The following is a 27,709-nucleotide window of genomic DNA, read 5'->3' as shown; positions in this document are numbered from 1 at the left end:
CGTCACGGGAACCCTTACTCTCGCAGAGCCTATAAGAAACTGCGGCAATGGTTCCTGGCATTGTCTCCCATTCACTTCGCTCTGCGAGATGGCGCCCGCCGTCCTTTCGTGGGAAGAAGGCAGAGTGAGGTGACAGCTCAAAACAGAACGGCTTCGCCCCGGCTGGGTGCTGTTGAGTCGCCAGCCTCACTGCACCGAGTGCGGTGGACACCAGTGAAGGCTAACGGCTAAACGGCAGGCAGCGAGCTGACAGCGCGGAGGCCGCCATGTTGTACGGAGCGCTGGGGGGCGCAATGCTGTACGGCGCTGCCGCCAGGACGGCAGTTTGGCGCGGCGCGCAAGCGCGGCGGTTAGATTCGAATTGCAAGGCGGCAGTGGCGGCTCAGCCCCATGGGCGCTGAGGGGCCGGGAGTCAGCGGCGGAGAGCGGCCGTGAATGGTGAGTGAGAGCGGCTGAGCAGCGGGGGGAAGGCGTGAAGAAGCCGGGGGGAGCTCAGGACTGCCTAAAGTGGGAGCCGTTGGGGCGAGGTGGAGAGGGCTGAGGAGATCTGGGCGCGCTCGGAGCTGGGGCGGCCTCGCTGGAGACGGAGGGAACCTCGCTAAAACCGCCCGATGGATGGGTGGGGTCGTGGCCAGCCCCGGTGGGTTCACGCTGATGTAAGCGGTAGTGGAGTGGCAGTTGGAATCGCTCTGGGATTGTCAACCTTCTCCTCAGTGGCAGAGGGAGGAGAAAAGCAATTGTGGCCCTGTGGGGTGTCCACCTGGATCGCAGGCCTTATGGCAGCAGGCCCTGAAAGCCAGGGCTCCCTGGTCTTCTGATGTGAACCTAGTACCTCTTTTGTGCTAATTACCATGCAAAAATAAAACAAGGAGTGAATAAACTTGCTTTCAACAAATCAGCTTTCTGTGTACCAGTCAAATGTCACTATGGGAGGCCTTTCTCTTACTCTTATTTATTACACTTTCACACTTATGCTGTCTTCAGAATACTGTTTGTTTTCCTGTTTACGTGAACAGAAGTTTGCTGGGAAAGCAATCCTTTAGTTAAGTGTGCCTTTGAGCAAACTGGCATTTCTGAAAAAAATAGATTTGTTGAACCAGTGAGGTTGGAGAAGACATCTAATAGCACCAAGTCCAACCACCAACCCACTCCCACTATGCCCAATGACCACATTCTTCAGTGCCACAACTCTATATTTCTTGAATACCCACACGGATGGTGATTCTTCCACCACCCTGGGCAGCCTGTGCTAGTGCCTCACCACTGTTTCTGAGAAGGAATGTTTCCTAATATCCAACTGAAACCTCCTCTGATGCAATATGAGGCCATCACCTCTTGTCCTGTCACTGTTAGTGAGGAGAAGAGTCTGACCTTCACTTTTCCGCAGCATAGCATTTTATGTGATTCAGTGTTTTGCTAAATCTAGTGCTCTTTTTCCCTACATAAAGCTTAGTTTTGGCTTTGGAAATGAGAGTTGTTGGTCTCTGGTTTGAATGCTGCTGATGCAGAAGTGACTGTCTTAATGGAAAGCAAAGGGTGTTTATTACTGGGAGAATTTACCAATATTTATAAATACCTGACAGGAGAGTTTAAAGGAGCCAGACTTCTCTTAGCTTTGAAGGGACAAAGGGCAATGGGCACAAACTGAGCTACCAGAAATTTCACTTAAGCATGAGAAAAAAATGTAGCAAAGGTGGAACAGAAGAGTGGTTGAGTCTCCATCTTAGGAGACACTGAAAACTGGAGTAGGTAAGCTGTAGTTTTGAGCACATTGTTGGGCTGGATCATCTCCTGAGAGCTCTTTCTACCACCTCTGTGATTCTATGAAATGCAAAAGCTGGGCTGTTCTGTGCATATCTCTCTATTGTAAAATATATATATATATATTTACAGTTAACTTAATGCTTCCTTAATTAAGGGTTTTTCTGAAGAAGGAAGGCCAGTGATGTCCTGGGTCCATCAGAAGAGGGGTGGCCAGCAGTGGCAGGGAGGTGATTGTCTCTCTTACTCTGCCCTTGAGAAGCCCCATCTGGAGTACTGTGTCCAGGTGTGGGGCACCCAGTATGGGAGAGATGTGGAACTGCTGGAGATGGTCCAGAGGAGAGCCACAAAGATGATCAGAGAACTGGCGCACCTTCTCTGTGAAGACTGGCTGAGGGAGCTGGGCTTGTTCAGCCTGGAGAAGGCAGCGAGGACACCTCATTACAGCTTTCCAGTATTTAAAAGGGGATTATAAATAGGAGGGGAATCAGCTTTTTACAAGGGCAGAAAGTGTTAGGACAAGGGGGAATGGTTTTAAGCTCAGGGAGGGAAGGTTTAGATTGGATGTCAGGGGGAAGTTCTTTACATAGAGAGTGAAGAGGTGCTGGAACAGGCTGCTCAGAGAGGTTGTGGATACTTTGTCCCTGCAGGTGTTCAAAACCAGGTTGGATAGGATCTTGGAAGCACTGCAGTGTGTATCAGAGCAAACTTTGTATTGTAGAAGCCTTGGTCGTATTTACCACCAATTACCATAATTTTAATTTTAAACAGAAGGATGCCTGGACAATAGCACTCATACTGTTGGCACAGTTGATTTATAATATGATATACAATAGGCTTATACAATAGACTTATAATATACAATAAACATAGACTTGAGAGGCCTATTAAACATCGGTGAATTCCTGTCACTAAAGAAAGAGAGAAATTATACCAACTTACTGAGGCTAGTATCTGGGTTGTATGTAACATTCTTACTGTCATTCATTAATATTTTTGGATTTCAGTACTGTATTTTATAGGAGAAACACTTCTTGCAGAAATGGACAAAATTTACGTGGACTCTAACGTGGAGAAGTAAGTTGAAACTTCAGAAGGATCTTATTGTCATTTAACTATAATCTTTTTGATGAAAAATGTTTCTTGAAGTGTACTTCAGCATTTAATGAATGAAAAGCTGTCCATCATGAAGAACTGCAAATTTATTTGATCTGTGTAGGAAAGCTTGAGGAAATTTTATAGTAGTGGATTGTCTGGAGACTGTCCACGGGAACTGGAGCAGAATATGCTGAATTTTACAAGGCTTATTTCTGGAACTTAGTGCTGAAATGATCTGTTCCAAGCAAGCTTCTTTATGTAATATTGCACTTGTAAAAATAAAGGAGAATTTGAATTATTAACCTAGAATTTTGGCAGCTCTGTTCAAGAAATACATCTTGGTCTAGTTTGTGCATTAATATCTGTTTCTCTCTGTCTCCCTCCAGTGATAACACAGAGCACATCAGAGGAAAACGACTGTCCTCTGTGAGTAACTTAGGGTGTTCCTAAAGTGAGTGAGTGAGAGAGTGAATGAAGAAAGGGAAGCTGTAAAGAGAAATTGGTTTTCTCATCACAGCCTGAAGAAAAAAAAACAAAATCTAACGAAGACCCTATTGGATTTGTGATTGAAAGTTATGCTGGTGTTCATAGAAATATTCTACATCCAAGTAATCACATAGCCTCCTGAAGAAGCAGTTCATTGCTGAATACATTACTGTTGACATGAGCAACGTGACAGAAGGTCATGAAATTTCCACAGAAAGATTTGCAAGTGAAACCATGGATTTACCAGGTAATCTTCTGAGTGGAAGTGAATGCATTTAATATTCAGAAGACAGTTCACCCACTCTCTTCTCAAAATAAATACTTAAATATGTTGTTCAGAAATGAAAACTGTGTGAGCTATGTCCATGGTAATGAATTCAGAATTTTTGCAAATTCTTTGGTCAACTATATATCAGTTGTTTTTCTAAGTCTTTCAATTTATTTTATACATCTTTTTATGCCTGAATTTCCTTTCTAAATCTTAATTACAATTGGAGATTTATATGCTTATTTGAAGTTTATTTACTTAGGATTGTTTTATTTCCAAATTAATTCCCAAAGATGTGAAGCATTAACTGTGGAATGTTAAGACAGAGAATAAATTGGCTGCATATTTCAGTAAGACCTACCTATGTACATTTTCTTCTATAAAAGGTATTGAACTATGCTTCTACCTGCTTTTTTTAGTCCTGCTGCACTTATTTCACAACACAAGATCCAACATCGTGCCTTTATCTCTCTTGTTTTTCCATTATTATCTTGTGTTGCCTGAGACCTCTGCCCTGTTAATTCATTCACCAGGCAATCTCTTCATCTTATACAAAGTGCTTAGCGGGGTGTTCATAGCTTAAGACTGCTCCTGCAGTCTCATAAAGATGTATACCTCCAACTGAATTCCTGTATGTAGTGCTATGGTGAGAAGCAGGGTCAGAGTCTGGTCCAAATGCCCAATCGAGTGAATTGTAGGTTCTGTAGGGTAATTCAAGGTAGTTTGATTGTGTGTAAGTGATGCCTTGAACTGCTTGTACACTAGCTGTGATTAAACCTCTCGTTTACTTGTTGCTTCATCCTTTTGTAGTAGTGAGGGCTAATTTTCTCAACTACTATACTTTCTTTTAGATATTAAAGGCTCCACGAAATCCTCTTGATGATCTAGGAAATGGGAATGAACTCACTCAGGTACATCTATTCAGTCCTCTTTTGCTGATGTTAAGATCTTCAGTTTGCTCCTCAATTTATTCTTGATCAAACTTTCACTAGAATGACATAGATGTAAAAAGTCCTGCAATAACTGCTGTGGAGGGTGATGTTAGGAGTAATAAGTATTACAATAAATCCATTCAGTTTTTCTTTTATTTTACATCAGAATATTTATTCTGTCAAGTGGGGTAAAATAACCAGAAATTACTAGGTAGAACTCGCTTCTGCTATAGTCTTCTTGACTTGAAGTTTGATCTGTTAGAACAATAACTGGTAAAATCAGTGAGGAGAGATCTCTTGAGACCGCTGCTGCAGTGCTGTAGTTTTTCAATTCTTGGGACAGAAAACAAAATAAATCCTGCAACTCTCATACTAAACAATGTGGCATTTTTTCCATAGTTCATCACGTATTATTCCAATATGCAAAAATATGCATTTTTGCCAGCAATGAATGAGAACTGCATGTTGTATTTGTAAAATCAAAAAAATCAAACAAAACACCAGCATCAGCACAAGTGACCCACTCTGTTGCCACTGCTAAAACACACCAGCTGAAGCCTCTCTGTGGTCACAACCACTGTTGGATATCCCATAAACATTCAGTAAGCATCAGTGGATGTTGACAGATGCCATGAAAGCCTGATAAAGAAATATGATCAGATTTTTGAGTAGAATGTCTGATTACAACACTAGACATTCCTTTTGAAAATTTGCAGGTAATGTTTATATCAACTGAAAAAGTAGTTGCTCACATAAATTTTTTTTTTTTTGGCCATCTTAAAACATATTCTCAAATTTCTTTATCAAAACAGAAAGCAAGGCTGCATATTCTGTGCTGTTCAGAGCATTGCGTTTAGCCACTGTATCAAAATGCACACAATTATTTGCTGTCTCTTGACTCAGTGTTGCACAGCAATGCTCTTCCCCTTCCCTGGTTTCGATCAGCGCAGTGTTAATAGCACACAGAGGATTGGTTTGTTACTGGGCGATGGGTGTGTACCAGGGGGCCACTTGTGCTGAAGAGCTGTTTCCTTTATAGCATTGGGGCAGATGATGGGCCACATGCAGGTCATGAGTTGGACATGCTTGTGTTAGGTTACTTGATTTTTTTTTTAATTTCAGGTTGTTGTTGAGAATCTGTATTATTCTGACTTATGGTATAAGAATTGTTCTCTATAATCAAACTGTCATGTTCTTTATTGACAGGATCTCAACATAGAAAAACGTAGGAAAAGTTCCCGACGTGTCAGCTTTGCCGACACCATAAAGTAAGTTTGATCTGAAGGATGCAGATCTACATCTTTCATTTAAGAAGAAGGCTAAAGACAGTAATCTGCCATCACCTAAAACTGCTGTTTGCATACCTTTGTGTGCATTCAGTATAGAAAATTAGTGACTGTTTTTTTACTGAGTTGATACTGAGCCTTAAGAGAGCAATTATTCGTTTTTTCTTCCTAGCTAGAAAAAAATGGTTGGGTGACTTTCATATATTCAGGAAATTCTACTTTTCATTAACCTTATGGAAAGTGTGGCTGGATTCAGTCAGCTAATGTCTAGATTTCAGAAGGTACCATGTGGGAAAAGATTGAAATTAGAGCTGATTTAAAGAAAAGAACAAACAAACAACAAAAACTAAAAAACTTTTTTTCCTGTGCATCAAAACTGATGGTCTTGTTTTCAAAAACTCTTTTTTGTTCTTAGCTGCAGGGTCTTCCATCGAGATCTTAAGAATAATGCAGCAGAAAGAGAAAATGAAGGTAAAACTCCTTTCATTTCTGATGAATTTCCCAGACTTAGCAACAAGATTACAGCCCAGAATTTAGGTATTCAGGCTTGTCAGTCACAGATAGGGAACAATATGGTCTGCTGTTTATTATGGACAGGATAACAACCCATTGGTTACTAGCATTGTTGGACCTGTTAGCTCAGAGAAGGAATTACTCTATTTTTAGACAACAGGCAGCTAGAACAGAATCTGCTTCAGTGACTTAGATTAAAAGAAGGCTGTGAAGAATGTCACATGAAGAATGTCAAAGATTACCTAGTAAAAATCTGAAAAGCTAATGCATTTTCAAGTACTTTGCTTGCCTGGGTTTTTGACACGATAAAAAGGTACATCAAGGGTGGGAGCTTCAGAACATTCTATTCTATTAAGTTTACTTTTGTCTCTCAATGTTTTGATCCCGTTTCTCACTTCAATATGTTTAATTTTCATATTTTTAGCAGAAGATACGGAAAATCATGTCCTGCTTAATCAGTGAGTATGTGGAAAAATGTTCCACAAATGCTCTGTCCTGCGAATACATCTCTTCACGTGGCATGAAACCATCAGAACATCAGCCCTCAAAGAAACAGACAAATGCAGTGTGCTTATTTAGATATAAAATTGCTCAGTGCTTTTGTCTGGTTAAAGAAGTTGTATAAGAAGGATATGGCCGTTTTGGCCATTCACATAGAGATTTCTGAGAATTTGAATTGTGTCTTGAAACTGCTTCTGTTCCCGGCCAATTGCTTCGGAATATCTCTCAGGAGAGACCTATCAGAGTCCACAATTCATAGACATCTTTTTGGATATTTATTACTGTAATTCTTCACTCAAAGGTGGATAGTGTTGTCTGATATCAAATTTATTATCTAGATAAAATAAAATTATGAGATTTTGAAAGTTATATTGACTTAATAACTCATTTAGACTGTGCATGAAGGAAAATTTCTTATTTAAAACCTACAGCAAGGAAACAGCTTACTTGTAGTTAACAAATGCTTTTAAAGTTTTCAAAGCAGTATAGTTACATATGCGAACATGTGTGTAAATAAAAATCAATATTCTAGCTCAGGTTTCTTGGTCTTGACATAACAGTCAAGAAAACACTGAAGAGCAGAAGGTATTAAGTGTTAGACAAAAAGCCAACAAGTTTGTTGTTGTGCCTGGCTTTTGGTTTTACGGAGAAATGATTTCAGGCTTTAGGGGCACAACTTCCCTTTTTCAAAGAGAAAGGGATGACTGAAAGTGGAAGGTCTGAGTTAAATATGAAGTATTAATCTTGTCTCTTTTATTCTTTTTTTTTTCCTTTTTACTTGTCACTGAGAAATTAGAATGCCAACTGTATGGTGGCTTGTGGCATGCTTGGAAATAAGAATCTCATGGAGGAGTAGTGTTGTAACTCAGGATACATTGAAAGCATATTTGTTATGTCTGATATCTGCTGCCCAGTCATGTATGAGCTATGCAACATAATTCTCTGCTTTTTAAGTTTATTGTTGAAACCACCTGTTTTACTATTTTTTTTTTAACATACTTTTACCTAAATCACCTTTTGTAGAAATGAAGAACCTGAAGCTGTTCCATGTGAGATTACTGGTGAGTTTAAAAATAAATTTAATAGGAAAATAGCTATTTTTATTCCAGACTATTGATTAATTGTTAGTAGAATAATTTTAATATACCTAGAACAGTCTCCCTGTTGAAGATCACTATTGCTTTATAGGGCTTTGCTCCATAAGGCTGTTTACAAGCATAATATTTTGGAAGTAAGAATAGACATACTACATGTTCAGAGCAGTACTGAAAATATTTCTCAGGTTGTATTTGGCTTTAATTGCACTCACTCGCAAAGCGACGCTTGTATGATGAGTGCACAGATCTTCAATTCAGTTGATTAAAATAATAAATAGATTAGCAAACACAGTATTTGCTTTTCTTTTAACAGGGATGAACACTTTGCTTCATGCCCCTATCCAGTCATCGGTGCAGCAGACTGAGGTATGTGAATTTTATTTCTTCAGTGCTGAAAATGCACACAAATATAGTGTCCAAAGTATGTTACAATAATTTGTGTAGTTAAGATGAAAGATGTACCACAGCTGTCTAAAAAATAAATCCTTGAATTCACATAAAATTCATCTGAAGCATAATCTGTATTTTGAAGTATTTTCCCAATCTGATGGGCATTATACTACACTATTGATAACTTCTGTTTCTAAAATCACTAGGTATATTTCAGTACCTGAGCTAATTCTTACATTCTTTTCACACCTTATCTAAGAATATTTAAAGGAGCTTATGTTTCAGATAGGTCTGATTATAAATATTTTTCATATATTTCTCTCTGCTTAAAGTTTTTTTTTTCCTTCCTTGAGTAGTATACACAAACACAGTCTTTTTCCCACTGTTAAAAAACTTTAGAAAAATTGCAGTGAGTGACACAAAAAGGCATCTGAAATTCTTCATCTGACTGAAGTGATAACAGAAAATGTCTAGTGAAGACATTCAGAGGCACAAAGATCCTGAGTTGTGTTATACGTTATTGTTGGTGTCATGGCACTATTGAACAGTTTTCCTTAGTGCAATGGCTTCTGACTTTCATGCTTAATTTAAATTTAAGTAAATGTCTTCTCTCTTGTGAAAGAATGCTTATATAAAAAAAAGAAAGTGATTAAAGTCTAGCTTTGATTAAAAGATGTGTACCATGAGCCTATAAGGGTCGTAGTTAGGTAATGCATATTGTTGTGCTTTTTCTAGTATATTTTATTTCTTGCACTTATAAAATAGCATATGTAATTTTAAATAAATATGAAGTTGTTCTTAATATATATATCCATTATGTTTGATGAAACACAGTATAATCTTTCTACTGGCCAGTTTTTGTCCACAGCTTTAAAATTGTAAATCTTTTCTATTAAGGAGACTAAAATCATAGTCAGGGTGGAAGTCTTATAAAAAAAAATTCCAACTTGGTGCTGCTGCTCTGGGAAATGTGCATGATAAACTGGACAGGGATTTTATTTGCAGTTGACCGGGAGGAAAAGGACAGAAACCACATCGTAGAGTGATAGAAAATATTGATTGAAAAGGCTCAGTTCCATGTTTAGAAGAATTTCATGTGTCTAAATAGGAAATTTTGTCCAACAGAAAGCTGAGATGCATCGTTTCAAGAAATGCCATTTAAAATATGTAAAAATATATAAAATATGGGCTCTAATAATTTGTAGTGAAGTTGTCCTCCTTTTCTTACATGTGTTATTACTTGCTGAGAAGGACTAAAATCTTTTTTTATTCAAAAAACAACAAATGACAAAACAAAGCAAAACAAAAAACTGTAGAGATAGAACCGTAGTCTTACAACTGTATTAGTTTATTTTTGTTTTAAATAGAGTAAGCTGTTGTGTCATTTGTTGCAAGCGCCAGTAGCAACCAGTAGCTGTCATTTGTTGTCTTTTTTCAGTGCCATGATGTGGACAATGCTATTCCGAGAACAGATAGGCCTGATACAACACTCATCTTCTCAGACGAAAATGAAATGGATATGACAACTAGTCACACTGCACTGATTGCACGTAACCTGAATAACAGCGAAACTGCCAAAACTGAAAAAATAGATATTGTATCATTTCTGGCCGAGTTAAACTCTATCAACAAAAAGGCAGAAAAAAGCAAAGATTTTCATTTTTCCTTTGCTGGAGACCGTTTTTGCCCATCTTTTGAACAGAAGGAAGATGCTGCTACAAGAAAGAAAATAAATTCTAATGATTTTTTTATGAACTCAAATGAAAAAGCACTTAATCCTATTGAAGGACCTGAAAAAGAGAACATTTTTTTTGTCCCTTCACAAGTTTCAGAAAACATGGCACAATCATCGTATGTATGTTCCCATGAACAGCTAGCCACCTGCAATGTAACAAAATTATTTAGAGAGCAAGATGATGGAATGGAAATGACAAAATGCCAGGCATCTGATATTCAAAATATGCATGCTGGTCTTTGTGAGATTCTGACAGAGCAGTTACCATCTGCAGATGTTACTCAGGCATTTGCAGATGATGAAATGGATATGACAACTAATCACACTGCAAAAATGCATTTTCCCTTTGCTGTTGTAAGTAATCAAAATTTAAACTTCAAAAAGGATTTCTCGTCCTTGGAGCTAGATAACTACTCTGTCCTAAAGAGAACATCTCACAAGAAAGAGAAGACCAGAACACTGTCTTCCATCCCAGGATCAGTTTTTTCTGAGACTGTCTTCCGAGATGATAAAACCGTTGTTTTTTCTCAATGTGATGACATGAAAATTACTGGGAATTACAGAGATGTAGTCTATAATGCAAGTACCAAAGGAATGAACAGTTCATGTTATAAGGCTTTTGAAAAACCAGTTAGCAGAAATTTGTTGCTAGTAGAAAGAAGACATCCAATAAATAGTGACTATACAAGAAGTCTGTCTTTAGATGATAGAACTTCTCTGTCACATAAGAATAGTGCACGTGAACTATCTTCAGGCTCAGATGGACAAAATGAAAGAGTAATCCAAGATCACAGTACTGCTTCATTGAACGCTGGTTTCAATTCATGTTCAAATTCAGTGTCTACTGGTTCCTCTAAGGGTAGGCTTCAGGACAGACTAACAAACTCCCTACTTGTTTCACAAGGTGAGAAAACTGCAATATTTTCAAGAACAGATGTGGACTTGACTAAAAATTGTGTTGGCAAGGGTGATAGAAGGGATATTGAAAGTGAATCCCCTGAAATGTCCAGCTCTATCACTAGCAAACCGCTTTTTGATATTAGGTCTGTATCTTCCAATTTAAGGGAGCAGGAAAAAATGGAAATAACTAAATGTCATGCCGTTGTCAGTGGTGATCAAAGCATTGGGATAACCACAGAAGCAAAACAAATGAATTGTAAAATAATTCCAAGTAAGAACCAGAACAATAATTTTAGTGATGCTGCATGTCCTTTGGATAGGGACAAGGAAAATCTTGAGGCAATTGGTATTGATGTGAGTATTAGAAGAAGCCAGGCTATAGAAATGAGTGCTAAAGGTGTTGAGGTGGTAACAGTCAATAGGATGCTTGGAAAAACAGACTTTCAGGCTAGTAGTCTGACTTGCTGTGCAAAGAGCATGTATTCATTCCAGGAGCAAAAGAGGGAAGTCTCTGAAAATACTGTCACTGACAAATATGCATTCACGTGTTTGCAAAATGAAAAAGTTTATGTATCTCAGCCTTTGGGAAATAAACTTAGGAATTCTTCAGTTTCCTGCGCAAATGACAAAAGAGACGTGTTTTCAGATGATGAAAACATGGATATAACCAAAGCTCATTCTTTGGCTGTTACTTCTATTAATATAGAACAAGAAAACGAGAATTCTCACGTTCAAAATAATGTAAAAGCCAAGCAGCTGCAAAACCAGACCTTCCAGTTTTCTGATAGTTCTGGCATAGATCATACGAGTCAAGCTGCTGCAATAGAATGTGAAGATGTCAAAGTGAGCTCAAAGAAAGAAACTGTTGCTCATTTAGCTCCAAGTGGTTTCTTTGTTTCCAGTAATGAGCTTGCTCCCTCTGGAAATAAAAGAGACGCACAACCTGGAAAAATACTGGGAATAATCTCAGATTGCCAAAACACTGACAGGCATGAGAAAACGCATCCTATGATGGTAGTAAACAATGTATCATCAACTGCAGAAGATTTTGAGAGAAATTTTTTGATCAGTAAAACAGTTTCTTCAGAAAGGGGTTTTAATCATCCTCAGTCAGGTGATGACCTACGTTTGAGGGGTGTTGAAGAGAGGTCACTAGCCAGCAATTCTAAAGAACTTAAGGGAAGTTCCCAGTTGCCTTCCTTTTTGGAAAAGTCAGTTGTATTTCCCTCTGGTGAAAACATGGACTTGACTGAAAACTGTGCAGTAGTGGCTCCTGATCAAAACATCTGTACTCTTTTCCCAGGAAGAAAGGCAGCACAAGGACATATTGAAGATAAAAGTAAAATATCCTTAAAAAAAGAGGTAATGATGACAAACAATCAGGAGCAGCCTGAGTGTGATATGTACACCTTGGTATCTGATAAGAAAATGTTAACTGTGACTGGTATAAAGCATTTGCTTTCTGTAGATGAGAAAACTACCATCTTTTCAGAAGATGCTAATATGGACATCACTGGAAATCATACAGCTTCAGCAGACAAAACAATTTTGCAGCCTGAAACTTTGAACAATGACATACCCTTCATTTCTGAAGATAAAACTTCTGTTTTTACAAAAGACAATGACATGGAAATAAGTAGGCTTGATTCTGTTGCTGATAATTCTATGGAAAAGGCTGCATTTCAAGGGATACTTAGCAGAACTAATGGAACTAGAAGGAAGAGCTTGAAGGGAACAATAGGGGAAAAGACTGTTTTATTTTCACTGAGTGAGAATAATGACATGAACATCACAGAGGGACTTACAGCAGCAATAAGCCATGAAATTGTCTCACAAAATGAGGTAGGGCTTCCTTCTCCATCTTCAGCTCGTCCTGTTACAACTGTTACATTCACAAGTAACCAGGCTGAAACAGACATTAAGTCTTGCTCTGCTAATAAAATTACTGTAAAAGTTCCATGTGATGATGCGTTGATCTCGGATAAAATTGTTGGACAGGAAGTTCCTTCAAACAGAGAAGCTACTACGTTTGCTATGGATGATATGGAAATCACTAAAGCACATAATGTATCTTTAAAAGAAAATCTTCTGCAAATTAGGCAACCCAATCAATCTGTTCCTTTAACTTCCTCAGTTATGTTTACAAGTGACTCGGCTGACATGGAGATAACTGAGTATCACCCTGTGGATGGGAGATTTGAAAGGGATTTATGTGAGAATAGATTAAATCTGCCCACACAGGTTGTACAGGAGGCTCTTTCAGGTAGCAAAACAGTCATTTTTCCTTTGGCTGAGAATATGGACATTACTAAAACTCATGATGTATTAAGTGGTAAGATCGGTGTATGGAATGGAAGGTCCATTCCAGCCATTTCTGCAGTTTCTGCTGATAAGACCATTGTTTTTTGCCACAACCAAGATGATATGGAAATAACTTCATCAAATACTATTGCTGTTAATAACAATACTGAAGGATCTGAGAATCAAGAAGCGTCACATAAAAGCACTCAACAACCAGACTTGTATAGTGTGTCATCATCCTCTTGCAGAGATGAAATGGATTCTCTGCAAATAAAAGACCTGAATGGCGGGGATCATAAAATATCTAATACTAAGCCCTCAATTCCTTCTGCTTTATCCCCCTCAGCGTCACCTACTGAGAAAGGACCTATCAAAGTCCACAATACCAGATCTGGCACAATACCAGATTCCACTTATTCTGTCTCAATTCCAAAAGATGCTTTGGATGTCCAGGCTCTACAGGATCTTGTCCTTTCCACAGAAAATTCAATTCCTATAAACAATGAGCAGGATATTTTACATCCAGGAGCAATGAAATCAAGGAGAGTATCTTTAAAGCTGCGAGGTAATGACCCCTTGGACTGCAGTGAAGAAAGTGAAGTTGTAGTATCCCATGTTTTTCTTCCTGCTCAGCACTCAGATTCTTTGGAGGGTCCTCCAGGTGCACTTAGTACTCAGAGAAATCAAGTATTGAAAGATGATTCATCTAGAAATGAAGATCTAGCTACAGATTTAGCTGTGGATGGAGCAGGCATTGTTCCAGTTTCTATCAAAGAATCAGAGGAAAATGTGCTGTCAGCTGAAGGAGAGGCAACAGAATTCCAAATAAATTCTGAACAAACTAAGCATCTTTCAGTCAGTGATAATCTGAGAGACCCAATAGATCTTGTGCCTAAATTATCAGATATTTTAAATATTTGTTCAAAACTGGAAAATATTAGAAGGAAATCTGTAGTTGTTTCTGAAACTGTTCTTTCTGACCACTTGCTGAAGTTACCAACTCAGCCAGAGGATACCTTGAGGTTAGGAAAAAATAGCATAAATGAACAAAGATTATGTTATGCCGAAGAGCAAGAAAATGCATGTCTTGAATCTGGAACTGCTCCCATGGATGCAGATGTAGGTGTGGCACTTATGGACAAGTATAAAAGAAGTGTCTCTCTAGGTATCTTTCAGCCTAAACTACCGAACAGAAAAAATCCTTCTGTTTCTAGTGTGCAAGACATAAATGTGAAATCTTCAGGCAAAGTAGAATCACCAGTTCCAGAAGTAAATCTGAACACCATTAAAGCTCCAGGTTATGACAACTCTAGTAGGCAGAACTTCAGCCCTTCTCAGTTTATAGCAGAAGAATTTCTTCCTGTCTGCCCAGAAGAAATGGATTCAAATGATTCTGTAAGCTCTGAATTTGTTGAAGAAGCTTGCAATAACGGAAACAAAAGAGAAATCTCCCACAATCAAAAGATTCAAGTTGAAGAGACAAAAAGTTGCAACAATGCAAAAAGAGCTTTGAAATATGTTGAGGAGGATCTTCAAAGTCTAAAGAAGCTCAAGATGGATGAAATCGTGGTTGATGGGACTTCCCAAGACTTGCAGGTAAGTCTGATCATTCATTACTGGGATGTGCTTAACAGTAACAGCACTTTTATTTGTATGCTCAGGTGTGTATAGATCTGTTGGTAGGGTTTTTTGTTGCTCTTTATCACCAATTTACTGTAATTTTGCAATGCCTTCCCCAGTATTTCTCATTGTTTTGTGAAACTGGAATGATGAGATCAATGTGTGCAGTTTTCCTGATCCATGACAAGCATTAAGGGCAATGTCAATTTTTAATCACTCCATAGAATTCTATCAAGCCTTTCTCAAATAAGTATTCTTAGTCATCTGTACTAAACTACAGCATGAGTTGCTATGGGATCGAGAAGATCTGAACAAATATGGAATGCCAGTCTGAGCTTAAGAATTAGTTTGTGCATCATCATTAGAAACATTTTAGCTCTGAAAACTGCAAGAGTGGGCTGTGCTGGCTACTGCTTTGATTGAAAAACAAATGAAGGATTTTGGAACATCATTTCCTATATGCCGTGGTAAGAAATAGCTTGAGTAGTCATATGCTGGTTTTTCATGCTGATTAAGTGTGAAATGGGCAGATATCAAAAATAATTCAATTCTGGATGTCAAGAAACGGCTACAAAAACCACTAATTGAATTATTCTTGCATTATTTCATAGAACTTTTCTAATTTCCTTTTTTTTTTTTTTTTAAACATGCTAATACTAGGTTACTTATGGCCCTGTACCTGAAAGCCACATGGAAGTTGCTGAAAGTGAAGTTTCTCCAAATCTATCAGCTAAAAACTCTGACTGTACTCATGCCAACAGCAGCAGCTCTGTAGATTCTGTTAAGGCTGACACAGAATTAACAAGTAAGGCTTCCTTTGTGGTAATTATCTCAATTTTTTGTATCTTTTTGGCTTAATTAAAGACTAGCCCTACCCTTAATACATACCTCACTTGGAAAAGGTGTTGAATGCCTGCTTTGCAGTTTCCTGTCCAGCTTGTCAACGTGTTTTTTCACTCTGGCTAAAAGGCCAAGCAAACTGAGAAAATGAGAAAAGTTGCAGAATTCAAGTTTTTTGTTTTTGTGGCCAGGTTGTAAACACAGTTTATTTTTCTTAGTATAGAGGAAATCCCTGACTCCTACTATTCTAGCCCAAAGGTTGTTTTAAGCTGGTTCCATGCAAAGCCTGCATGTCTCAGAACTGCACTCATAGAATAAGATTCCTTAGAGTGCTGCAGAGGCATCCATCTGGCTTTTGGCAGATTCAGCTTCTTGGTTTATTAGCTCTCACTAATTAGCTGGTACCTAATAACAAGGGAGAAATCTGCCAGTCAGGTAAGTGATGTTTTGCTTCTGTTTACAAAACCAATTCCAACTTTGCCCAATGCAACCATGAAAGATGATGTCTTATCCAGTGGAAGCTGGACTCTTTCCTTTGAGTGATAAACTAGGTTGTCTTGGCTCAGAATTTGAAAGCCGAGGTCATCTTCAAAGTTGCTCAGCTCAGATACTCTTTAGTCTGTGCTAACCCTAGGATGCTCTCCATATGTTTGTTGGGGGCTGTTTTTCAGGCTTATTACCTTTTATTATGATACATGTGGCTTTCCTACCATGGAAAAATGACCTGTCATTTCATTACCACTGATTTTTATTTCACATTAGGCTTTCAACCTGCTTCATACTATTTGCCACTGATTTCATTCAGCATTGAAAACTCATGAAGGTTAAACTCTACAATAGTCGCTTTTCTTTTAGAACCAATTAACTAGGGTTCATATTTCTGTAATAATATTTTTAACCCCCACCATGTTGTTATTTATTTATTTCTTTATTTTGCCTAGTTCGACGAAGCAGTCAAATGGAGTCGCAGCTTCTCACAGATAGCATTTGTGAAGATAATTTGTGGGAGGTACGTATATAGCTGAGAGATGCCAACTTTTTTGTAACAGGAAAAATACTTGTGTGGATATATGTCAGTAAACATTTTTTCTTGAAGAATGCTCTTACCTGCATGATTTTCCTAACTTTGCAGAAATTTCAGAGTGGTGTCATCACAGTTGGGGAGTTTTTTACTCTTCTTCAAGTTCATGTTCCAATTCAGAAGCCCCGGCAGAGTCATATTCCAGCCAGCGTGAGTATCTGTCCTTTGATATACTTGAAACTGACTTTACATTATGTTTGTCTTCATTTCAAAGTGCTCTATATTAAAGGCCTCTGAATAGTTCCAGACAGAAGTCAGTTCCACCTTGACCAGCATTAAGCACCACATGCTTCCACTTTCTCTTTGCTAGTTCACTGCTAATTGATGTTTTTTTTTCCTCAGTATTGAAAAATAGAATAGAATTCAGTCTCTTACAAAATGAAATGTGTTAGTTTGTGGTTGGATAAATAAGCTACTCCTTGTTTTCTGAGCTTGTTTAAAGAGCGACATGCTTGAAAGAATTAGAAGCTCTATCTAACTTATTCACTTTATCTTCTTACTATATCAGTCGTCCACTGAAATCAGAATGATGTCTGAAAGCATTGTGAGATATGTGCAAAAAACCTCCTACCTTTAATTATGGCACCGAGAAACCTGATTTATTCTTAGCTCTACAATGGCTTTGTTCATTTAGCAAATGGGTTGCTTCTGTCAATTACAACTGCAGCAAGGCCCTTTCTTCAATCTATTTTTATTCTATGCCTGGAAATAAGCTCCACCATTTACCTCTTGTGAGAGGAGGGGAAGGAGGGGGAAGGAAAGGGGGAAAAACTGTCCAAACTGAAATACTAAAATAACTGCTTAATTTTATTGCATCTGCTTTCCAATGTTTCTTTCAGCAGCTCCAATTCCTTCTTACAGGCTGATTCCTTCTTACATAGTCTAGTTCTTGCTTTCCCTTTCTATAGCCACTTCCTGCAGTACAATAGAGAAATTCACAGGGGCAGTCAGCTTTGATGTGCAAATTGATAAGAAAGTTACTGAAGTGGATTTCTTATATTCTCTTCTTAGTTTTGCATGAACACTATAATATGTGTGTACTGCAAATCAGAAAGTACTCAGAGTTTGAATATTTGCACTGATTTGACTTCTGGCTCTGCACTTTCAAAAGTGACTGGAAGGCATTCTCTTATTTTGTTTACTTTTAAATTAGAGGAAAAATATGTACCATTCCTTAAAATGATCATCTAATAAAACAGTGTGGATGAGCTGCTTAATTTTCTGTACTGACATGTTAAACCTTACAAGTTTTATGAGCAGAGAAAGTTTGTAACATGGCAATGGCATTTATTTAATAGAAAATATAGAGAATTAGCTCAAATATTTGCATTTCCTGTGGCTTACTGCAGTTTCTACTGGCACAATGAACAGTACTGAGGCAGTGGAAAAGCTTTAGCAGTGCCTGCATCACTGAGAAAGATGTGTTTGTTAACATACTCTTTAGATGGTAAGCGGTGCATTTCTGAAAATTCTTGTAAAATTTTTTTTAATACTTCATATTTAGTTATTTAGGCAGCTGTCTTTGTACAAGCAGACTGTTAGAAGGTGTCACGTTGTCAGGGTAATAAGTCAGCAGGATAGCTACATTAGAAATTTAGATAACTTCCTGGAAATAAGGAACCCTATTCTACTAATTTACAAAAAAAAAAAAAAAAAAAGCCTAAAAGCTTTCTCTGAAGGGGTGAAATTCAGCTCAGTTATTTATGTGCTTTTGCATATAGGTAATTAGATGGAGAATACCCAGTAAATCAAGTATGTCAGGCTACCTCCATTAAATTTATTTTCTGTTGTGCAAAAATGAAAATTTGTGCCCTTTTGTTGGCTTCAGCACATGAATGGATAAGAAACTATTTTCTCTAAAAAGCGTGCTGCTTCTTTTTCCTCTCTACTCACAATTTTCCTCTCTGTTTTTTTCCCAGTGTGCTGTCAGTGCTCCACCTACTCCAGAAGACCTGATTCTCAGCCAATATGTTTATCGTCCCAAGATGCGTATTTATGAAGAAGATTGCCAGGTTCTTTCTCAGATGATAGATGAGTATGTCTGTATTTTTTCAGCCATAGGCTAAATTAGTAGTTCTATTTTTCAGCTCTGTTGGCATGCAGAATGGCCTTGGGACAGTCAATACATTACTTACGGGGGAAAGCAGAAAAAGGGTGGTTAACCTATTTAATGCTGGCAGCCAGTTTTATTACAGGTTTAGGTTTATAGCTAAGCCTCCTGGAGAGGAGCTGTGATAATGGATATAGTTATAGCTTGATTTTCCTCCGTTACTAATGAAGGGTTTCAGTTGCCTATCAGAAGAGTTAAAGGTTTTGAGTGATACAGAAAATGATCAAATACAGGAAGCGGAATCATAACCGATTACAATCTGTTGTTCCAATCTTCCAGTGTTTTTATGCAGTCACCATGGTTTATTTCCTCACCTGAAGGTCACTTTTTGGTCTAATACATTATGCCATCTACAATTTCAGTTATAACAAGTTTTATGTTAAAATTCAAGTCTGTAGTAAGGTTTTTCCCAGCCCCAGTAGCATCATTTCCTATTCCTTCAGCTTCTTTGTCTGCTTGGTGTAGTTACAACAAGCCTTTCTTTCAATTATTATTTTTCCCCCTGTATTTCAGATTAAAACAGTATGTAAGTGTCCAGGATCAACCACTGGTGAATGTGAATAAGAGTTTATGGGAAGTAATGAGAACCTGCTCTGATGAAGAGGTAATATTGCATGACGAGATAATGTTCTTTACATAATGAAGTAAGCTCAAACTATGTGTTCAAATGTGTAACGGTAGGTAGAAGATACAAGGCAAAATTTTTCTGGATGAAAGACTACTGTAAGAAGTGGAATAATTTTTTACATGTCAGAGGAGTTAAGTTGCAGAGTCAATATAAAATAGATTAGACTGAATATGTTACTATAAAACAGAAAAACTGAAGTTGATAATGCAGGTTAGTTCAGAGTAGAGAAACTTCAGAGGAACCTAGGCAAGCAACACAATTTTGGAAGGAAAAAATGAACTACTCTTACTGTTGAGCCTCATTGGAGTTTCATTGGAGGAGCAGAATATTTCATTAACCTAAATGTTTATTTAGTTTGGAAAGGTATGTATGACAGTGCGAGACCTATAATGAATAGAAAATAGGTCATTTCAAAAAATCTCATACAGAATTCAGAGTGCAATAGTGGTGTCACAAGCCAAAGCAAAAGATTGTGAAGCCGGAGGGTATTTAAAGGAGAATGCTAATGACAGGGGGCACAAAAGACACCCTGAAGACATTTGCATTTAAAAAACAGAAGCATTGTAAGAGTATTTTAGACAGAATTAAGGAAGAAGACCAAGAGATTGTTTTCCATGCTTCTAAAGCCAAGAATAAAGGACTAGTCAACGAAAATAAAAAGTTAAAACAATAAAAGACAGTATTTTTCATAATTCATAATTATATTTGTGTTACAGGGTATTACAGAGGTTAGGATATTAACTGGACTCAGGAAGAATGTACTCAGGAATAATAAAAGGCCTTAGGACCCTTAGCTAAGAATTACAAATTTGAAAGGTTTCTGAAAGCAAAGCTCCACATTCTGGCTTTAGAATGATACCACCTAGTGGCGATGGATTGAAAACGTGGTACGAAAAAGCAATTTGTACATTTTGCATCTTTAGCTTAATAGTTGTCAGAGAAAATATTGTCTTACATAATCTGTAGCTATGTTCTATTCAAACAGGTGGCTTTGTTACCATTTCTTGTGGTTTAGGCACTGCCTGGACTTCTGCTATCATTTCAGTTATCCTCTTTAACAGTAAAGGAACAAGTGTTCTAAGTAAGTCTTGAACAGTTGAAAAGAGAGCCATCTGACATAATTAATAAACCTGCTCCGTTTATTATTTTTTTGTGAAAGTAAATCTTAAAAATCTAGTGCTTCTGCTTTCTGTGCTGTTCCCTCTTGGAAGATTGTGTTGAATCTTTGCTAAGGAAATTGCTTTACTAGTAGATTGTACTTGAATTAATTGAATTTAAGGCTGGACAATCTCAATTTCATTTGAAACATATGAAATACTGCTCCTAGAGAAATGGGATATTGCAGGGAGTGGGAGAAGAGAAGGCAGAGAGTCTAAAGACTAGACTGAAAAATTCTTTGTTTCACATTCTCATTCACTTTCCCTTCCATATTCTCTGTTCTTTGCAGCTAAAGAGCTTTGGAGCAGAACTAAACAAAATGAAATCCTATTTCATCAAGGAAAGTAAAATCCTGGCTCACAATGAGAAAGAGGCATTATACAGCAAATTGCTGCAGAGTGCACAGGTAATCTGCCTCGAGGCTTCAGAGGTTTAAGTTTGAAAGAGGAAATTCTACCATGTTTTATCTGTGCTTAAACTAACATAAAGTGGGACATCAAATGTGGGATTCTAACTAATGTAAGTCTGCTTACTCATCATGTTTTTCTTTTATCTATACGCAATTGTAAGACATTTCAGGACAGTGACATTTTCTTGCACTAACTTATAGGAATCTTCTGCCTAAGTGTTTTGGCAGTTAAAGTAATGGGAGTGAAAAACAGAAGTATTAAAGGAAATGCCATCAGAAATCACTTATTTATACTGTACTAATGTCTGTATTAGTAAATAACAAGGAAAAGCACAAGCAGTGCATTGTGATAGGTATCTAGAAATTTACTTAGTTATGTATCTCATACCTTCATTTAAAAAAAAAAAGGTAGGAAGATACACTGTCAAGTTTCTGGTACTTTCTTAAGCATGGCATCTGCCTTATTGTCAGTTATTCTGCCTCTTCATTCTAATGGCAGATTGTATCAGCTTCTTTAATTAGTCTATTAGCAAGCAAAGATCTAAATGGTGGTCCCAGAAGGCATTTGGTTTCTTTTAAAATGTTGTTGACCTGCGTAAGAATACACTGCAACGGAGCACAACTTTCTCACCTTAGGAACAATATGAAAAGCTCCAATCAAGAATAGCAAATATGGATGAATTGCTTAAGGAGGCAGAAAGTTGTCTTGCAGATCTGGAAGCAGGTATGTGTTCCCAAACAAGTGAGTGGTTCATTGATTTCTTGTCTGGTCCCGTTTTTTTTTCCTGTCAAGATGCTATTTAAATTGCTGTTTCAAGACTGTTCACTGGCCACCTGGAATTTTAAATGTCTTGAGTTGCAAGTATCTGTTAGAATCATAGAATTCTCAGGTGGGAAGGGACCTCAAGGATCATCAAGTCCAACTGCAGCCTAACCATAGTACCCTAACTCTAACAGCCCTCTACTAAATCATATCTCCGAGCTCCACATCCAAACGACTCTTAAACACATCCAGGGATGGTGACTCAACCACCTCCCTGGGGAGCCTATTCCAATGTTTAATCACCCATTCTGTAAAGGAGTGTTTCCTAATGTCCAATCTAAACTTACCTTGGTGCAACTTGAAGCCATTTCCCCTCGTCTTGTTACCTGTCACCAGTGAGAAGAGACCTACCCTGCTCTCACTGTAAGCACCTTTCAGGTACTGGAAGAGAGTAATAAAGACTCCCCTCAGCCGCCTCTCCCCAGACTAAACAGCCCCAGCTCCCTCAGCCTCTCCTCATAGGGCTGATTTTCCAAGCCCTTCACAAGCCTCATTGACCTTCTCTGGACCTGCTCCAGTACCTCCACGTCCTTTCTGTACTGAGGTGCCTAAAACTGAACACAGCACTTGAGGTGAGGCCTCACCAATGCTGAATACTTCCCTAGTCCTGCTCACCACAGCATTCCTGATACAAGCCAGGATGTCATCGGCCTTCTTGGCCACCTTGGGCACACTGCTGGCTCATGTTCAGCCGACTGTCCATCAGAACACCAAGGTCCCTTTTCCATCAGACAGCTTTCCAGCCACACCTCCCCAAGCCTGTAGGGTTGCCTGGGATTGTTGTGACCAAAATGCAGGACCTAACACTTGGCCCTATTGAAACTCATGCCGTTAACCTTGGCCCATCGATCCAGTCTGTCCAGGTCGCTCTGCAGTGCCTTTCTCCCCTCTGGCAGATCAACATTCCCTCCCTTAGGCTTCACTTGTGCTGCAAACTTGCCTTGTGAGAATTACTTGCATATCATATGAAGACTAGAAAATACACCAAAATGAGCTGAAATATAGAATTATAATTGTAGCCTATGAACATGTAACCAACTGTGTAAGTAAATCTGCTAGTGATGACAGTACAGCTGTACTGTATACTGTACACACCTCAAAATGGCTGCAAACTTGTCCAGCTGCATTCACACAAGCTGCAGTCAGTACTTGGGGTTGTCATATTTGTATTTTCATTTATTTTCGTCCTTCTAAATTGTCTTTCAGTGCCTTGAGTACAAATTACATTGCATGATAACAGCTTTGAAGCAGTGCAGTAAAAGTTTTACTTTTCCTTTTCTGTTACCTCTTCAGGCTTTTTGGTAGATACCCCTCTCTCCCTGGCTACTTGCACATCTTTATCAGCTATTTTTGAAATACTGAAGTGTCTAGAACACAGAGACAGATAAAATGGATTCTAAACATTGAATATGGGAGTTCCGTGTAGACCTTCTGATACTTCTTTCCCACAGATTCCAAATGGGAAGAATGTGAAACAGACTGCAGTGATGATAAAATGGAAGGAGAGGACTCAGAATCAAGAAAACTAGAAGAAGGTAATGGTACCAACTTTTAGATTCTGAAGAGAATGAAATTCATTGATGCAAACATTATGGCTTTCTTTTTCACACTGGATATAGTGAAGAGCATAGATGTTTAAGTATGAAACAGATTTTTTTTACTTCTCTTGGCAAAATGGGACTTAGAACTCAGATCAGCATGATTAGAAGAGTGTGTGCTGGCTATCATGTAGGAGAAACAGCCATTAGGTTGAAATCTTTTGCACCTGCACAGTAAGTTAGGACCGTCTTTGCTGCTCTTTTCTCTCACAACTTTTTCTTCCTCCCTTTTCTCTTAGAATTGGGAAGCCTCAAAGCTCAAGAAGAAGAACTTCAGAGGTAAGATGTCAAAGGGGATCTAAGGAACTTAAAAATATTCACATTCAGGATCTAGAGATTTGTATTATTTTTAACCAGTGTACTACATCAGATGTTTATCTTTGTAGAGAACTGTCAGATCTGGAAACTGAGAATGAGCAAACGCTTGCTCAGATGAAGCACCTACAGGAAGATGAAAAGAGCTGCCAGGAACTCCTGGAGAGATGCAAGTAAGGAAAAAAGACTTTCAGGTGTTCTGTTTTTGTTTTTATCTGCTAGTTCTGGAGCCTCGCATTTCTATGTACATGCATCAGTGTTTGTTGTTTTTCCTTTTTATTTGATTTGTATTTGGATGCCCATCTCCTTGCAACCTATGATAAGCAACAAAACTTCTATGAACTGTTAATGGCTTTACAGTGATACTCTGTATTTCCTTTTTCTATATCCAGCTCTCCTCCCATCCCAAAAGTAATGTTTATGTGAAATGAATATTATTGTGCTTTGGATTCCAAAAGATTCTTACACTTTATTAACAAGTGAAAATTTATTTGGTCTCTCATACAATGTATACATGCAAGCATTCTTAATTCTCTGATCTTTATCCTTCAGGTAATTGTTTGGATTGGTTGGTTGAAACTTAAGTTGTCTGTGTTTGTTTCATTCATTTTAGCTTCACTGAGTGGGAGATCAGTGAATGGAGTGAACGACAGGCAGTCTTTAATTTTCTTCATGATTCCATTGAACTCACAGTTGTGTTTGGAACCCCAGTAGGTAAGTTGCAAAACTAGCAGATTTCTGTTTTATGAATTTGATAGGTTAAATAGTTATGCACAATAGTTAACAGAAATGTACAGATTTTACACTAGAAAAAATTATGTTGAAATAAAAAATGAACTATAGAGTTAGCATGTAAGCTAAGAGAAATAATAAATAGTGGATTTAAATAGTTTTATCAGTACTCTCTACAAAATTTCTGAATGTGTGTAACAAGTATCTGTTTCTTAAGAGAACTAAGTATAGAAATAGTTACTACTTCAGGCTTTTTCCTTTCCTTCTCAGATGGTGATGTTTTTGGTGAAAATCCTTCCAGAAAAATAGTTAGCCTGAGCTTTGAATCTCTCTTGGATGGTAAGATATTTCACATAGCTTGAAATTAGCTGCCTACTAATATTATACTCTTACTGGGAGGACATTACACATTACACATTGCTTTAGCTGCTAGTGCATTGCTTACATGTCTTTGAAAAGATTTTTTGCAACACCATTTCCTTTTTTGTTACAGAGGAAAAAGCCCCACTCTCCTCATGTTTAGTCCAAAGACTCATATTCCAGTTTATTGAAAGTCAGGGATGCTGGCAGGAAAAGTGTCCCATGCTGCAATACTTGCCCCAGGTAAAGTGTCCAAAGAAAAATATGAAATCTTTTTTGTCACAGGTTGATACAGAGAATACAAGTGTATTGATGAATACTTGATTAATGCAAATCAAAATCTGTTTCATAAATATTCTGAAGTAAGAGGGAGAAGTACCTGCCCCAGAAGTCAAGAGACCTAAAAGCTGTGGTTTCTTCCTTATTTGCTTCCTTGATGTCTGACTATCTCAGTGATGGCTTAAAAGCCTTATTCCCGTTAGTAGAAATCAGGGAATTGAGCTGCATGCCATTCTGCTTTCAAGAGAATTAGTATTTTAAATTCCTAAGCCAAATCTGGTGTTATCTATATTTGAGCAACCTTGGTGACAAAGCTAAAGGGAAAAACTTATGGCAAGGAAGGATGTATGTTTGTTTTTATGCTTGTAAATTTTCATTTTGTGTACAGAGTGAGATAGTAGTTAAGCTGTGTATTTTTAATGCTTTCTAGCATAAACTTCAAGTGTCACTCAGTGGTTTCAGTTTCATTGTAAATCCTTTTCTTATCTCTTCCGTAGGTGCTTCACAATGTCTCTTTGGTGGTAAGTCGTTGCAGGATCTTAGGAGAGGAGATTGAATTTCTGGAGAAATGGGGTGGAAAATACAATCTTCTCAAGACAGATATCATCGACACAAAGTGAGTAACTTTAGATGGAGCTTATGCAAATTTTACAAAGGATCTCTACGTAAGCAGAAGCAAAAGATGCATAGTTATGCATAGATGCAAACATAGTTGGTTTTCATGAAAATGTTCTTTTATGCAATTATTTTTTAACAAGTCAACTATTTTTTACTACACTTGGACTGTGCTTGGAAATGAAGCTCCCCTTGCATTCAGTCAATTTTCTCACTTTTATTTAATCTCCTCTTATTTACTGCTTTCCTGTTGGACTTGACTCTCTCACAGCGTAGCAATACAAAGCAAACAGAGCCAAGAATTTACCTGTGTAGCTTAGTGCTTTGTTTCTTTTATAATAGGCTCAAACTTTGATTTGCTCCAGCCAGTCTTTGAAAGATGAAAGCATTTAAATTAAAACTTATTTTCTTTAGCTTTTATTTTCTCCTACTGCTTCCCAATTTTTTTTCACGTCTCTGGAACAAGATAAAAGGATGAGGTGAAACGGTTTTTATTCCTTATGAGCATTCTTACCTAGGAAATGCCTGGTTAACTTTTATCTGTGTGCCTTGATGCTTTTTACTTACATTACTCTGTAGTACCCTTTGCAAGAGCATTCTTCTACTACATGCCAGAAGTCCCATCGAAGCTACATTTAGTTAAGTCAATAAAACAAGTGTGCAGGCAGCTTGTTCTTGGAAAGATTTATTGTGGGACAACTGTCTTCAAAAGGTCTTCTTTAATCTTGCCATATTCTGTGCTACCCCAGGCATGTTTCGTGGGCATCACGTACTTGGTGATGGTCTTACCTTTTTATACAAAAAGATTCGACTCTGTTCTTCCTGGATGTTATCCTAGACAGATGAACTACACGGAAATCTAGTTTTCTAGATGGAAATTTGTCCTGATTTAAATAGGATTGAATTCATGAAACAATTTTAGAATTATGGTCCTGCTTAAAAGCTCATAAAACTTTATTTAGCTAGAAATGTTTTATGTTAACCAGAAAACTTATTTTTCACTATAATTCTGTATTTTATAATTTTGAAAGGTTCTGCAATTAGATTTCATTCTAGGACAGAGTTCAAAGAAGACGTACATTCCATGATGTTTTTGTTTTTGTTTCTGACAGTGTGAAGTTCCTCTTCTCCACTTCCACTGCTTTTGCAAAGTTTGAGTTGACACTGTCTTTATCATCCAACTACCCATCTTCTTCGCTGCCTTTCACTGTTGAAAAAAAAATTGGGAATATTGGGTGAGTTGAGCAGAAAGAACCACCCCACATGACTTATATTTCAAAGCTAGAGCCAGGAAATTAAATGTTCTTCATCTTTTCAAACGCGTGTCACTTTATCTTTTCCAGACATGAGGAAATTTCTGCTGTTCTCTCCAAAGTACCTATTGGTTACCACTATCTCCGAAGAATGGTGAGCTTGATTCATCAAAATCTGCTCCAGGATCCCAGATGATTGTTTAGGTCTACATGCAGGCCTGAAGAAGTCAAGAGGACATTCTTTGACTTATGTATTGTAAGAATGCGTGGTCTCTCTCACTAGTCGTCTTGGCTTCCCTCTATAGTCTTCCCTAGAATGGCTATTTGTATTACTTAGCTTGTTAATTTTGTTCTAGATTGATTTACAGAGCTCTTACATAAAATGGTGATGATGAATTTCTAAATTAATCTAAATTCTAAATGTGTCTGGAATTTTCTTTCACTATCATTATTTCACTACCGTGCAACATTCTAACATACTGCATCAGTTTTAATTCTCATCAGTTTTCTGGAACCTCTCCCAAAATGCTGAAATAACGGTCTTGCTTATGATGAACCAAATAACTGGTAATAATTAGACAGCTGGCCAAAATTGGAAAGACTTCTGATATTGAAGACTA

At 37.8% G+C, this 27,709-nt stretch overlaps 1 protein-coding gene across 1 annotated transcript; it reads left to right on the top strand.

The window, feature by feature from the left end:
* Positions 1-293: 293 nt before the first annotated feature.
* Positions 294-27,285, top strand: KNL1 (kinetochore scaffold 1; the record flags this gene model as incomplete). The annotated part of the gene is given in 27 exon segments (XM_079536616.1): positions 294-398; positions 402-438; positions 2,769-2,838; positions 3,246-3,285; positions 4,465-4,524; positions 5,752-5,813; positions 6,247-6,302; positions 6,769-6,802; positions 7,869-7,906; positions 8,256-8,308; positions 9,771-14,864; positions 15,549-15,693; positions 16,670-16,737; positions 16,861-16,959; positions 18,729-18,844; positions 19,433-19,523; positions 20,995-21,111; positions 21,751-21,838; positions 23,389-23,472; positions 23,775-23,814; positions 23,922-24,023; positions 24,464-24,564; positions 24,853-24,921; positions 25,076-25,185; positions 25,719-25,837; positions 26,949-27,071; positions 27,180-27,285. Coding segments are annotated over 27 exon segments (7,227 nt in total).
* Between the last annotated feature and the right edge of the window lie 424 nt (positions 27,286-27,709).

Source organism: Tetrao urogallus (assembly GCF_951394365.1).
Source record: "Tetrao urogallus genome assembly, chromosome: 6".
Classification (NCBI taxonomy): Eukaryota; Metazoa; Chordata; class Aves; order Galliformes; family Phasianidae; genus Tetrao; species Tetrao urogallus.
Note: the sequence above shows the minus strand (reverse complement) of the source record. Positions and strands in the feature narration are given on the sequence as shown.